Raw genomic sequence first — 13,732 nt, forward strand, 5'->3', positions numbered from 1 at the left:
CTTAAATCTAGAATATATGAAGAATTTTCAAAATTTAATAAGAAAACAATCCAATAAAAACTTGGAAAATAATTTGAACATTTTATCTAAAAAGATGTATGGCAAATAAGAAAATGAAATGGTTTTTATGGGTCCGTAGGAAAATACAAATTAACACCATGAAATACTATTATCTACCTATTAGAATGGCTAAAATTAAAACAAAACAAAACAGACTCTTCAAACAAAACCACGACGAGATTCTACTTAACACCCATGGGGATGACTAGAATCAAAAAGAAAGACCTGAGTCTTGGCAAAGATGTACAGGAAGTGGATCTCTCATTCACAGCTAATGGAAATGTAAAATACACAACCCCTTTGTAGTACAGTTTGGTAGTTCTATTTTTTTAAAAGATTTTAAAAATGGATTCATTTGAGAGAAAGAGCACAAGCTGGGCAGAGACAGAGGGAGAGGGAGAAGCAGACTGCTCTCTGAGCTGTGAGCCAAATGCAGGGCTTGATCCCAGGACCTGGAGATCATGACCTGAGCCCAAGGCACACACTCAACCATCTGAGCCATCTAGGTGCCCCCAGTTTGGCAGTTCTAAGAAATTAAGTACATACCTACCGTATGACCCAGCCATTCCACTGTAGGTGTTTATAAAAGAGAAATGAAAGCATATGTCCACACAAAGGCTTGTGAAGAAACATTCATAATAGCTTTAATGGCAGTAGTCCCAAACTGGAAGCAACTCAAATGTCCACAAGTAGGTGAATGAATAAAAAAATTGTGGAATACTCATACAATGGAATACTATTTTAGTCATAAAGAAGGATGAATTATGGATACACACAATATAAAGAAATCTCAAATTATGCTGAGTAAAAGCCAGGGAGGAAATGAGTACATCCTATAGGATTCCACTTGCATTAGAATTATAGACGATGGAAAATAATCTATAGTGACAGAAAGCAGATCCATTGTTGTCTAGAGATGTGGATAGGTACAGGGGACCTAGGAGGACTTGGAGGGATTAGCAAGGCCCCCTTGGAGGGGCCTAAAAACACTTTTTGGGGTGATGGGTATGCTCATTGATTACTGTGATGGATTCATCACGAATGTATATGTCAAAAACTACACACTTAAAAATAATTAAAAATTAACAATTCATTAATAAAGAAGATATGAGAAATAACAGCATGTTTGTATGTTAATGGGAACGATTCATTAAGGGAAAAACTGAAAATTCAAGGGGTGGGTATCTTTGGAAACACATCTTTTAGAAGGCACGTATTGTGCAGACACATAGACATTTATATTCTCAACAATTTCCTTAAAACAGTTTTAGAAATTAACTATCAAAGTGTAGAAACATTCAGCCCATTTTATACGCAATTAACGAAATATGAGCATATTTGTGACTTTAACTTATTGGAGTCCTGTTGTCTACCAGGTTTTGCTCTCACCGAAGTTATGTGCCTGACTACCTGTACCTCCGTGACTGCGCTTGGCACAGGCACTGGCAAATAGGGAGAGACTGATGGCTTCAGAATAGGATCTTCATAGGAGAAATCCTCCTTCTGCCCGAGTGCCAAACAGCAGCAGCCAGGCTAACTTGGTCGTTCCCGCACTGAGAAGTGGAGTATTTGGGCAGCTCTTGAAGCTGCTCTGGTCTGTGACAAATTTGACAAAAGCGATGCTGTGTAGTTTCCGAGGCTACGTCCTAAGAAGCTCTGAAGCTTTCACGTGGGTCTCTGAGAACTCGCTCCGAGGAAGCTAGCTGTGTCCTAAGTTCATCCAGCCTGAGACCCCGTTTTGTGACTGTCCAAACGAGTCATGTCAGGAGGTTGTGTGTGGAGTTGCCTGGGCAGCCCTCAGGTGTTCCGTCACTATCAGTCTCGGTATCAGCTGTGCGATAGAAAGCCTTCGGAGGACTCTAGCCCCAGCCATCATCTAACCGAGCCTGAATGAGGGGTCCCTACTGAGAGAAGCCTGGTGTCTTCAGATGCAAGAGTGACACTATGCTGTTTAAAGCCATTAAGATTCGGAGTGGTTTGTAATGCAGCGATAACCTGAATAGTACAGAAATGTATTTTAGGCAGACTGGTAGGCTTTCACCTCCATGACGGTTCTATTAGGGAACTTTTCTGTGTTGTGTTTCGTTTGACCAAATCTTTGAAGGCAAAAACATTTTTTGGTTTATTTTTTGTGATTCAACCTACCTTTCTCCTTTGCTTCAGTATTAAATACCCAGAAGAGACACTCGATAAATGCTAGTATGGTATCCCCATGGTAAGGAGTGAAAAAAACTTATATTTATCTGACAGTAAAATGGGCACTATTTCGACTACATAGGTTTTTTTTTTTTTAAATCTTGGTGTTAATTTCACTTTGAAATTACTTAGCTGATTATTTTAACGTAATCAATTTCCACACTGCTATTGCCACTTCACCCGATACTGAAGATGTTGTATTTCAATAATGTTTAGTGTGGAGATGGGGAAAAGGGTAAATTTTAAGGGTGTACAAGGCAGGAAAAGGGGCTTTAGTCACCTAAATAGGATGCTCCAACAATAAGGCTTTACACTGTTAAAGAATGCAATGACTCTGCCATGGGTTCTTGCCGTTCTTAAGACTGACGGTGTTCACACGATAACTCTAAGACGGTAGAAGCCATGTTTAGTTTTTATCCCTTAAGAACTTTAGATAATCAGCTTACAACTACTGAGTACCCAGCCTAAATCAAAACACAATCTATGATAGGTACTGGAAAAAAACCTCAAGGAATATTCCTGATTTATAATAAATCAGTGGCATAATCTTTAAATTGATAGGACACTATGGCAAGTGTCAAAGGCAAGTGGATGCATACTATTAGGCAATTATTAAATATGTGTTTATCATGGTTTAAGAGCAGGAAAAAAATCTACACTGAATTTTTATACAAGTCTTTATTTACAACTTGTTTAACAACTGTACACTTTTTGCAGCCTTGAAAACATTTTTGTACTTGAATGGGAAAATATAGTTTGACCAAATCTTAACTTTATTCTTCATATACATATATTATATGCATACATATTAACATATACATATAATTAATACCATAACAAGTTGGCAGTCATAAAATTAAAATGAGTAAGTGATATCAAAAGGAAATACAATATAAGATTTCAAAAAAATTAAAAATCTGTCTTCTGGTGGTTTATTGGACATTATGTTGTGATTTTAGTGAAAATTTCTTACTGAGGCTGAGTCCTTCACCTCAGAAAAATAGTGAGAAAACCCACCAATCTAATATACAATAAATGGTCGGTAAACTTGGTAAACACATGGAAAAATCCTTGGATGCCATTACGTACAATGGTGCCGTATCTGTATTGATTCCATTTGTGAATGGAGAAATTTAGAGTCCTATGTGGATTTATGTCACTTTTGGATTACAGTGACAAAAAATGAAGTCATCAAATTATAAATTCATTAGTCAACCAGAAATCAGAATACACCTAGTAATACCCTTTTTGCAACAGCTACACTGCCAGGTGGATAACTGTGATGCCAAACAGGAAACTAACAACATTCATAGAACAATCGCTAATACTTAAGACAGGAGTATAAGGCTTTAGAGCTGGGACTGTAGTCAATACAACTCCAACTCCAATGTACTAAGGTGTTTTCCAGCTCATCTGAAAAGTTTAAAAAATACTATAGGAAAAAAAAGCCTTTTTCTATCCTCAAATCTTTGATAGAATTTATTAATCAAAATAAGGCAAATTATTAAATTATTAGATATGTTTGAATTTTACCATTCATTACACAACCAAAAATTGGGTGTTATAAATGGTGGGGCAATTGTCAAAACATGAAAACTGCAAAACAAGATAAACCTAGAAATTATTCTTCTAAGTGCAAAGCATTCTGAATTACACGTAACCTGTACACAGCAAAGTTAGTGACAGCAATGACATTTTAGTGCAACTAAATTTTAAATAACTAAGGCTATTAAAAAACAAAAGGCTACTATTAAAAAAAATAAAAGGCCTCAAATCATTGATTGGCATTTGTGTACAGTCATTTCCTGTATTTATACTAAAATACTATTTCAAGCATAATGAAAATTTCCCTTAACTAACAGAAGTCTCTGTAGTACACACATTAAATTAGGCCAACAAGAAAAAAACAAAAAACAAAAAGACCCTCAAATCACACCATTTATCCATCTGTACTTGAACAATAATAATTTCATAATTTGCTTGGAATTTGACACTACTGGATTGAGTCTGTTGCCTGATTTAAAACATTTAAAAAGGAAGAGGAAAGCATCATGACTTTCCAACAGGATAGTTTTAACTAAGCACCAAGCTGACTCAAAAGAAATATGATTAGTCCCTTATTTTCATTAAAAAACTCAAAGATGCAGCCATATACATCCTTTCGTTATGTTAAGAAGTGTAATAATAAATACTAAAAATGTTTAAAGTCACTAGAATAAAATGCTTGCTTTATACACGAAACTGAACTTGATTCATAATCAAAGCTCTTAAGAGCAAGAAACTATGAAGAAAACCAAAGAAGTAATTTGGATCGTGATGTGCCTTTAGGGGATAGATAATCAAATGCAATGTTAGGGAGAAATGTTTAAAGGGACAGGGGCGCCTGGGTGGCTCAGTTGTTAAGCATCTGCCTCCGGCCCAGGGCGTGATCCTAGCGTTCTGGGATCAAGCCCCACATCAGACTCCTCTGCTAGGAGCCTGCTTCTTCCTCTCCCACTCCCCCTGCTTGTGTTCCCTCTCACTGGCTGTCTCTCTCTCTGTCAAATAAATAAATAAAATCTTAAAAAAAAGAAATGTTTAAAGGGACAGAAACAAAAAAGCTTTCGCCACTTTCATTAGATCTACATATATTTAAAAATAACGGGATAAATGTTTAACAACTTGTATTCGTAAATAAAGAATTCACTAGTTTCTGCTCTAAATGTGTTAGAAACTATGTATAATCAGTTTGAAAAGACTACAAAAAAGGGGAGAAGAGCCTGAAGATACGAAGTTATGATTTATGAAATGATTTAATTATATCACTTGAAAAGTAAAGTGCTGAGAATCTGTTTAAAAATATATTGAAAACTAGGGGCGCCCAGGTGGCATAGCGGTTAAGCGTCTGCCTTCGGCTCAGGGCGTGATCCCGGCGTTATGGGATCGAGCCCCACATCAGGCTCTTCTGCTATGAGCCTGCTTCTTCCTCTCTCACTCCCCCTCCTTGTGTTCCCTCTCTCGCTGGCTGTCTCTATCTCTGTCGAATGAATAAATAAATAAAATCTAAAAAAAAAAAAATATTGAAAACTAGTTTCAAAGAATGGTGTTTTGATTTTTCCAATGTCTTTAAAAAGGGCTGGTATTAATTTTTTTGGTAAGAGAAACAGCTTTCTTCAACTATGGCAGTAAAACCTAAGAGTTATTTTAAGTTAATTGAATAATTTTTGACTGTATTTTCTCTTTGGGCATTACACCACTGTAAAAAAGCATTTTCTGCAATGATGGAAATGCTCTGTATTTATGCTGTCCAATATGGTAACCACTATCTCTGTGCAGCACAAATCACTTGAAATGTGGCTAGGTGACTGAAGAACCAAAGTTTTAATTTTATTTAATTTTAATTTAAATCCCCATGTGGCTAATGGCTAACAAATTGGAAAATGTAGGTCTAGAATCTGCTCTTAACGTAAATTAGCAAAAAGCCACTGGATGATAAAGGCATTTAGAAGAGAACTTATCCATTCAACAACTAATTAGTAGATATTCAAAACATTTTATTTTGTCTGTGTGTGTATGAGGGTATTTCATTTTTAACTTTTTACTTTGGGGAGACAAAAGCAAATCCTCCCTCAAAGGTCAGAGTCTACACTTCTCTATTTCAGTGTTACTCTCTTCTAGGTGACTTGCTTAAGCAAAGAGCATCAGGAGAACAGGGGGTAATGCAGAAGAAAATACTACCGAAACTTTTCACAGTATAAAAGCATTTGTCTCATGTAAAAGCATAAAACAAAACAAAACTCTAAGAGAATGTTCATATGAGTAAATCTTCCTATTCTTTGGCAGTAACCATGTGTCAATGTTTACCTAACAACAAATATTTCAGTTACTTTCGGACTATGATTTGAATATTCAAGTTACAAATGGAAAAGTCCTGACTCTTAAAGATACCTCTCAGTAAAACCAAGCTGAACACTTTGCTCTGTTCGAACTTAACAAGAGCCAAGCTCATTCAGCACATCTGTTACAGCAGAACGAGGAATATTTCTGTAGCATTCTGCCAGCTGCAGCGTCTGCCTTGTCCCCACAGCTAACCTCCACCTGTTCCCAGATTCTCTGACTTCAGAGCTCCTGGAACTTGGCTTGCTTTCCCCTGTCTTTGGGTCTAGGCAATGATGAAGAAACTACGAAAGAAAGTGAAGGGCAATTGATAGGTTTGTATTTTAGGAGGCAGAGCAAAGGTTAGAACATGTTCTGATGAACTAGAAGACTGGTTACTTTTTATTAACGCGACTCCAGAAAACAAAAAGTTTCAAATATATTGGCATTTGAGACAACTTGGTTTCAGGAGTATTGACTTATAAGTCTTATTAATGTGAAATATAAAATGTAATTAATGCTTAGTAGCCCCCATTCAGCTTCAAATAGATCTCTAGACTTAGATTTTCAGATCCCACTTTAGACATTTCAGGGAGAACACAGAGCCCATTTCTTTGGGTGATCTTTCACACTTTTCTTCTTGAGTGCTCCAAAATAAGGAAAAGAACCCTAGGGTAAAAGATACAAATCGAAAATGCCACAGAAAAGTAGAAGAGAAATAATTATCTAATATTAGTAAAGTGCTGTGAGTCTTGCAGTAAAGTATAAATAATACATAAATGATTAGATGTAACAGTAAATAATATTAAAGACACTCATCTCTAATAGTGACATATATAAACACTACAGAATGTATATACAGTACTCACTGCCCATAGGTTGACAAATACACCAAGAATAAACACGAGTCCCTTTTACTGATTTTAGCAATATAGTTGCTAAGCTAATTATTTTCGTTTGTCAACTTTGAGATCTCTTAAGTGATAACACCTGCTAAGAAGTCCCCCACATACATTAAAGCCACACATGCTTTGGTAGTTTCCCTTTTCTCACTTTGAGATTACTCTTGTCATGATAGTTAATTCTTCCTTTAAGCTCTGAGTAGATATAATTCAGGATATTTGATAGCCCCACACGCCTGAAAGTTTGAGGCTACAGACACTTTTTCTGATGATTTCATCTTCAAGACTCTATAAAGATCTAATTCTGAGCCTAGGGGTAATTTATCAGGTACGTAAAGACTCTCTTGAATATGTTTTTTAAAAACTCTACTCTTGCCTTCAATTTAAACAAAATTTTGTTGGTGGGCTACTATGTGTAATTAGGGAGGAACATAGAATTGAGCCTAAGGTTTCTAAACTAGATAAAGCAGCAGATCTAGAGAAGTTGGTAGTAATTTTCAGCCCACAGGTTTCTTCTCATCTTATCAAATCATAGTATCCTTAATGGCTTCAAGTCACTATCTTAGATTTAGAAATGGGTAAGAGTTTCAAAATAAAAATAGATGCTTTCCCCTCCACTGATAAACGTATAGTGAATATTGTATTGTATGCCCAGTTAATGCCTACTGAAGGGAAGGACGATCAGAAAATAAATTATATTTTTGTCTACTCTTCTTTAATGATCATGTTAAGGAAGTCAGAAGATTTTATGTAAGCTATCACTTTAGGAACATTTGTTAAGACAGTTATTTTTAATTGTGTTAGTACTTCCATCCGCCTGGATATTTGTTTATAATCAGGCCATTTTGTATCCTGATAATCCATTCTAATTTCTAGGAATGGATTTGCCTTAACAGCCTTCTGTTACTTTCTCAGATTTTTATGCTCACTTATAAATACAGCATATAAACCTATCTTACAGAATATTACTGGAAAATACTGGAAAATAGAAAAATAATGAAGAGAGACATCATATAATTGTTGATATATAATTGCTAGGAAACATGTATAGACCCCCTACAATTGTCAAAACTCATATACTTGCCATAATTAGGTTCAGGTCTCTTGTTTCTCAAACGAATGTCCCTTTCTCTATCAATTTAACCACAATGTGAAGAATCCTAGTTCAAGATCACATTAAATAAACTTCATAAGTTTTTATATTTCATAGATAACACATGTGAGTTGGATTGGATTGATAAAAAGCTATTTAACAACATAATCAATACATTCATTCTCCCCAAGAACATAATCAATGATTTAAAAGAGATGGATGTCATCACATTTGTGATTTTCATTTTATAAAAAGGAAGCTAAATATTAATACTTCTGTGATTTTGGGGAATGGGGAAGGGCAGAAATTAGCTGTGTCAGTAGCAAATTATTTTGTTTTTTGGGTTTCTGAGAAATGAACAGTTTTTACTACAAAACTTTAGAATAAAATTATTATGCTTAAACTGGACAATAAAACATTTTCAAAATTTTCAATAAAAGGAACATACACCAATTATTATTTAAATATGCTTTATAAAGTAAAAAATTAGATGACAGATACATTGAGAATAGCCTTCCTCATATAAAAACTTCGTGATATAAAATATTAAAATCATTATAGTTACAAAGAATAAGCTCTGAGACCACTTTTAAATGTAATGAAACTGGTTTGTGCAACTATTAAAATAAGCTGCTGTTTCAACAGTTGGGACTACAGAAAAAGAGATTATCATTATTGAATGGAAACCTCCTTAACTTATAAAAAGGGAAAATAAAAAGCACACTAACATAATTCTCAAAGACTCTGATACCCCATTTCTCTTGTTTAATACACTCCTTCATCTACTTCAGGGTATCACACGGGCTTCACTTTGAAGAAGCATAATGCTACATCGCCTTGACAAGAATCCCTTCATAATACAAGGGTAAGAAGTCCAAGTTTCCTTCCATAGTTTAATGCATAGACAACAAAAAGCATTTTGTCTTAATGTTATTCTGCAATTAGCAAAAAGCAAGACACCAAGCACTTTCCTCTCATTTTAGGATCACAGTTGTTCTTATCCACAGGGCTATAAACTAGCTAGGTTTACGCTAGCTGGTTTACACATGTTCCAACTGTTAACATCCCAAAGTCAGAGATCTAGACATCTGGGAATTAAGTGCAGAGAGTTAAGATAATTTTAAAAATTTAGATTTTTGTTTTAAGATACTTCTCATACTCGGATAGAGATTTTCAAATTTTTAACATGGTGTTATCTTGAAAAGATGAATGCTTGTCTGAGAACAAGAGACACTCAAAAATATTTATCATTAGCTAACAAAAATAAACAAAGCTGTTATTCAAAAGGAGATGTAAGTAAAGTAGCTAATAAAATTATCTTTTCTTCAGCCTAACTCATCTTTTACTGAACAATCACTTATTGCTGGTCTATCTGCACAGTGTGGATTTTCATGCCTGTGCAGGGACTAATGAGATAAAAGGCCAATGTTTCTGGCTGGAGAACATCTAGCTTAATTTTGTACAACTGAGCTTTTACTATATAAGCAAAACAATAAAACTTCAACAAAATTAATCCTATTATAATCTAATCATCTCACATCCCAGCAAGCCGATTTTACCAGGCTAGGGCTTATCAAACAAATAAGTCAATCTTAATCAATTTTGGAACATGGGTCCTTTATTTAGGGACTTCTTTTCCTTGGTTATTATCAAATAATTAGACAAATGATAAAAAGATATGATTGAGTTTTTGAAGCTCTTTTAAGATATGTACAGTTGTATTATTTATTCTTTTTCTATGTGGTAAACTATGACATTTGTCGGATTCTTTTTTTTTATTACAAACTTTGTAAATACACACTGCAGAACATAAATGTTATTCTTTCATATTCTTAAGTTATTTACTTTGTACTTTCTTACCCTGGTTAGAAGGAAAAGAGAAAATAAGCTTTTTGTTGATAAGAGTTCAACACTGCGGGGATGGGTCACCCTAACCTAATGCAGTAACACTGTACTTACTCCGTTGCTGAGGCCAGGGCTAGCTCCACTGTCCGAGCGAACTGTGGCTTCATGAAGCTACTGTATTCAAGGAGCTTGTAAAAATATAGCACAGTATAGCTCACATCTAGATAAAGCGCCCAGTGGCTTTCAACTTCCAGACAGACCATGCATCATCACAAACCTCCTGAGAAATTATTAATCATTACTGGAGAAATAGCAATTTATAAATCCTGTCCAAAGCTGGGCAAGAGAAACAGGGTTGTCACTGCTACAGCTAAGTTTTATTTCTGCTTTTTGAAAAAGCATCAGATGCTTAGAAATATAATTTCTTCTATGTAATGAAAGTAACATACTAAACTATAAGGGTAAAGGAGAGTGAAAGTTATGAATGTAAACACCAAAAAAATAGCATGCAACAGATGCCATAGAAAAATAAAAAGTAAACGTGCTTCTAAAAGCCTGGCACCTTTTCCTCCTGTTTAGAGAAATATATTTGAGTTGATAGGTAGGTAGGAGACCAGAGAAATAGAGAACTGAAATTAAAACCTCTCATCTCATAGGATATAATCCATTTAATGAATAGCTCATAGACTCTTTAATTTTATCTATCTTATTCCACAGGTAGTATAATTCCCAAATAATTTTAATGTTACCAAAGTTAGTGTTCATGTCCTGTTTTAAAACAGCTAAATCCTTATGCTATTTGAGAAATAAGGGGTTGGGGGTAGAACCATCTTAACTAGTTTTCAATCTTTTATCGTTAAAACTATGTTGATGAGGTCTGCTTAGCCTCCTGAAACCCCACAATGCATTCTGCTCATGCAGTTCTATTATTACAGATTCTTCCTGATTTACAGTCTTATCAGGTAGAAGCATTCACACTGCACTCAGACTTCTGTACTTGATGTAAAAAATTAGCACAATGCATGGAGTCATTTCTGTGTATACTCTTAATACCTTTCTTCAAGTACAGTTTCTGAGGACAAATGAAAACACTATTTTTAGGTCAATTTTCTTATTAAAAAAAAAAGTAAGGATTTAAAGTCAAATACCTGAATATAGTTTCTGAAAATTCTTAATTACATGTAGCTTGATTTAGTGTTATTTGTTTGTATTTAATATACAGGTCTAAAAGAAACCTGAACTTTCAAATAGCAAGTACACGAAATAAAATCTTATTAGAGGACCAATCTAAAACCAAAACCAGCCAACCCAATTTCAATAATTTGCTTTAAAAAAAAATTGGATATGATGCAAGAAAAAGGCTGGAGGGGAACTTAAATATAATTTGGGACCAAATTCTTAAGTCACTATGGAAAGTCAGAGGCATTTCATTTTCAAATGAATAATATTTCACATTTATACAGCACCTTATACAAAGTGCTTTACAATCATTATTACTTGACAGCCATTCCTCAATGTAAATAAACATGGTTTACAATCTGCCAACAAATCTAAGAACTCTGCGGCAACCAAATACTCAAGAGAATCTATTCGGTAGCAAAGTCTTGGACTAGTACATAGAATTAAGAAAAAAATGTTAAGAGACTTGTCATAACATCACATACAAGAAGTCACTTATTGATCTTAATGACTGATATTAGGATGTTAGGTTTAGTAATTACTGAGAAATTGAAGGGTTTATATTAAAGAGTAAGTAAAATGAGATGCAAGTCAACAAGGAAACTGTTCAAAAGGTAAGGCTACCTATTACTTGTAAGTACATGAAAGATGACTCTTTTAGATGTGGAGGGCAAATGAAACTATAAATGTCAGCCACATTGCTAGAATTTGATGTTCAGTTACTAGGCTATTCCAAAACGAGAAAAAAAATTAATGCACTGCCTGATTTTTTTTCTTCTGTAATTTCTCCCCAAATAACCTAACCAATGCATTTATCTTCTGTCAGCAAACAAGATAGCAAGAAATAATGAAATTTTATGTATGTTTTAAAAATATTTTCCAAATCTTTGGACAAATTTAGTTTCCTATAAAACAATGTGGAAAACTCATTTTTTCCCTCTAAATAAATCTATCAGGTGCCTTAGGTAACATGTGATTAGCACCTCTGCCAATGTATTTATGTCTTTGCAAAAAGTGCACTTGCCAACCATTTTATATAGTAAATATGCAAGTTATTTGAAGTGCATTTGGAAAACAATTGAAAACACAGATTAATACATCATAAAAAGATTAATTCCCTTTAAACAAAGACATTCTTATAAAGCATGGTAACACAGAGGCACAATAAAGAATATAAATTGTATATCAATTATTGGCAGAAAATCTAATTCATTACAAAGCCTACACCATTGGGGAAAGGACATTTTCATACAAAGAAAAGTACTACACTATTATACAACACTTTTAATAGGGCATTTAAAAATTTTTGGCACATTAAAAGGAACCGAAAGGACTACAAAATAAAGAACCAAGAAACTAAAATATAGATACAGGAGAGAAAGTCCTCTAATGAGAAACAACTAAATATCAACATAAAAGAGACAAAAAATAAGCTGGCTGAATTTCCTGAAATGTCGTCATATGTAACAGAAGTATGCTTTGAATGTAGGCTGTTTTTTTATTCTGATGGCAAGACTTGTCTACCTTGCTGTGGCTGGTTGAACGTGGCCCGGATAAGATCTTCTTGTGCTGGTTGCTTGTCTTTGCCTAGCCAGAAATGATTGCCCTGAACCTGTACTAGCAAGTCTATCTTCAGCCGCCTTTTTATGCAGGGTCATTCCCTATACAACATAGGAAAAAACAGTCATCAATGAGAAAAAGTAGACCATACTCTCACAAAAGAAAATTTCATCATGCAGAATTTGTCACGTTGCATCATAAGGCACAATTAGGGATGTTAATTCTGCTCATTATAGATTAAAATCTTATAGAGACATTTTAGTTCCAACAATTAGGTACAAATCTTCTCTTGGAAAAATTAAGGCTTAATTTTCTGAATTTACAATAACCAAAACACCAGATAACAGAGACAGAATTTTGGAAAACATTACCCATATTCAATCATACTTCCTTTTCAAATCAAACGTATAAACTGATCTCCAAGAACAAAGAATGCAATTGATTGGTACCAGTTGATTCACATGGGGCTGTGGAAATCACACGGCTTATTTTGAGTGGAAAACACAAATGCACATGTTGTTTCTTAAGGAGGAAGGCCACACTAGGTATAATACATACCACCGGGGTGTTTTTCTTCACTTCAGGCAGGCTTGTATTCTCAAGCAAATTAAGAAAAATTCCTGACAGTCCACAACAGAGGGCCCAACCGAGAGCAGGGAGTCTTTCTTGAAGACTGGAGTAGGATGGCCTACTAGCTTAGAAGGGAGAGGATATACAATTGCTGGGCCCACCTTAACAGGAGGGAGGAAACCTCTGAGAGTGTGCCTTTTAAACTGTTTTAAACTGTCTGTGAGGAGATCAGGGAAAAAGTGGTCTGGGTACTTATTTAATAAGCCAGTAAAGAACCCTGACCAGGGAAACATTAAGAATGGAGAGCGACTATTCTCACCAGTGATTGGCTACGAGTAAACTGATGGGAGGAAGTGGACACCGAAACAAGGAAGAAAGGAAGAAAGAAGCAACTGAGAGCCAAAAGGACAGCAGGTACCTAACCCAAGCTATGTGAAAATTCCTAGGGCTTTCCTAGAGTGAACTGGATAGA

At 34.9% G+C, this 13,732-nt stretch overlaps 1 protein-coding gene across 2 annotated transcripts in view; it reads right to left on the reverse strand.

Annotated features, from left to right (window-relative positions):
• Nucleotides 1-2,919: 2,919 nt before the first annotated feature.
• The window catches only part of HOOK3 (hook microtubule tethering protein 3), a 104,596-nt gene continuing 93,783 nt past the window's right edge, over nt 2,920-13,732 (reverse strand). For both annotated transcript variants that reach the window (XM_057303337.1, XM_026485726.4), the window contains one exon: nt 2,920-12,791. In XM_057303337.1, the coding sequence (XP_057159320.1) occupies nt 12,651-12,791 (141 nt within the window). In that variant the 3' untranslated portion in view covers nt 2,920-12,650. The remainder of the gene's footprint in view (nt 12,792-13,732) is intronic.

Source organism: Ursus arctos, unplaced genomic scaffold, assembly GCF_023065955.2.
Source record: "Ursus arctos isolate Adak ecotype North America unplaced genomic scaffold, UrsArc2.0 scaffold_27, whole genome shotgun sequence".
In the NCBI taxonomy this organism is placed as follows: Eukaryota; Metazoa; Chordata; class Mammalia; order Carnivora; family Ursidae; genus Ursus; species Ursus arctos.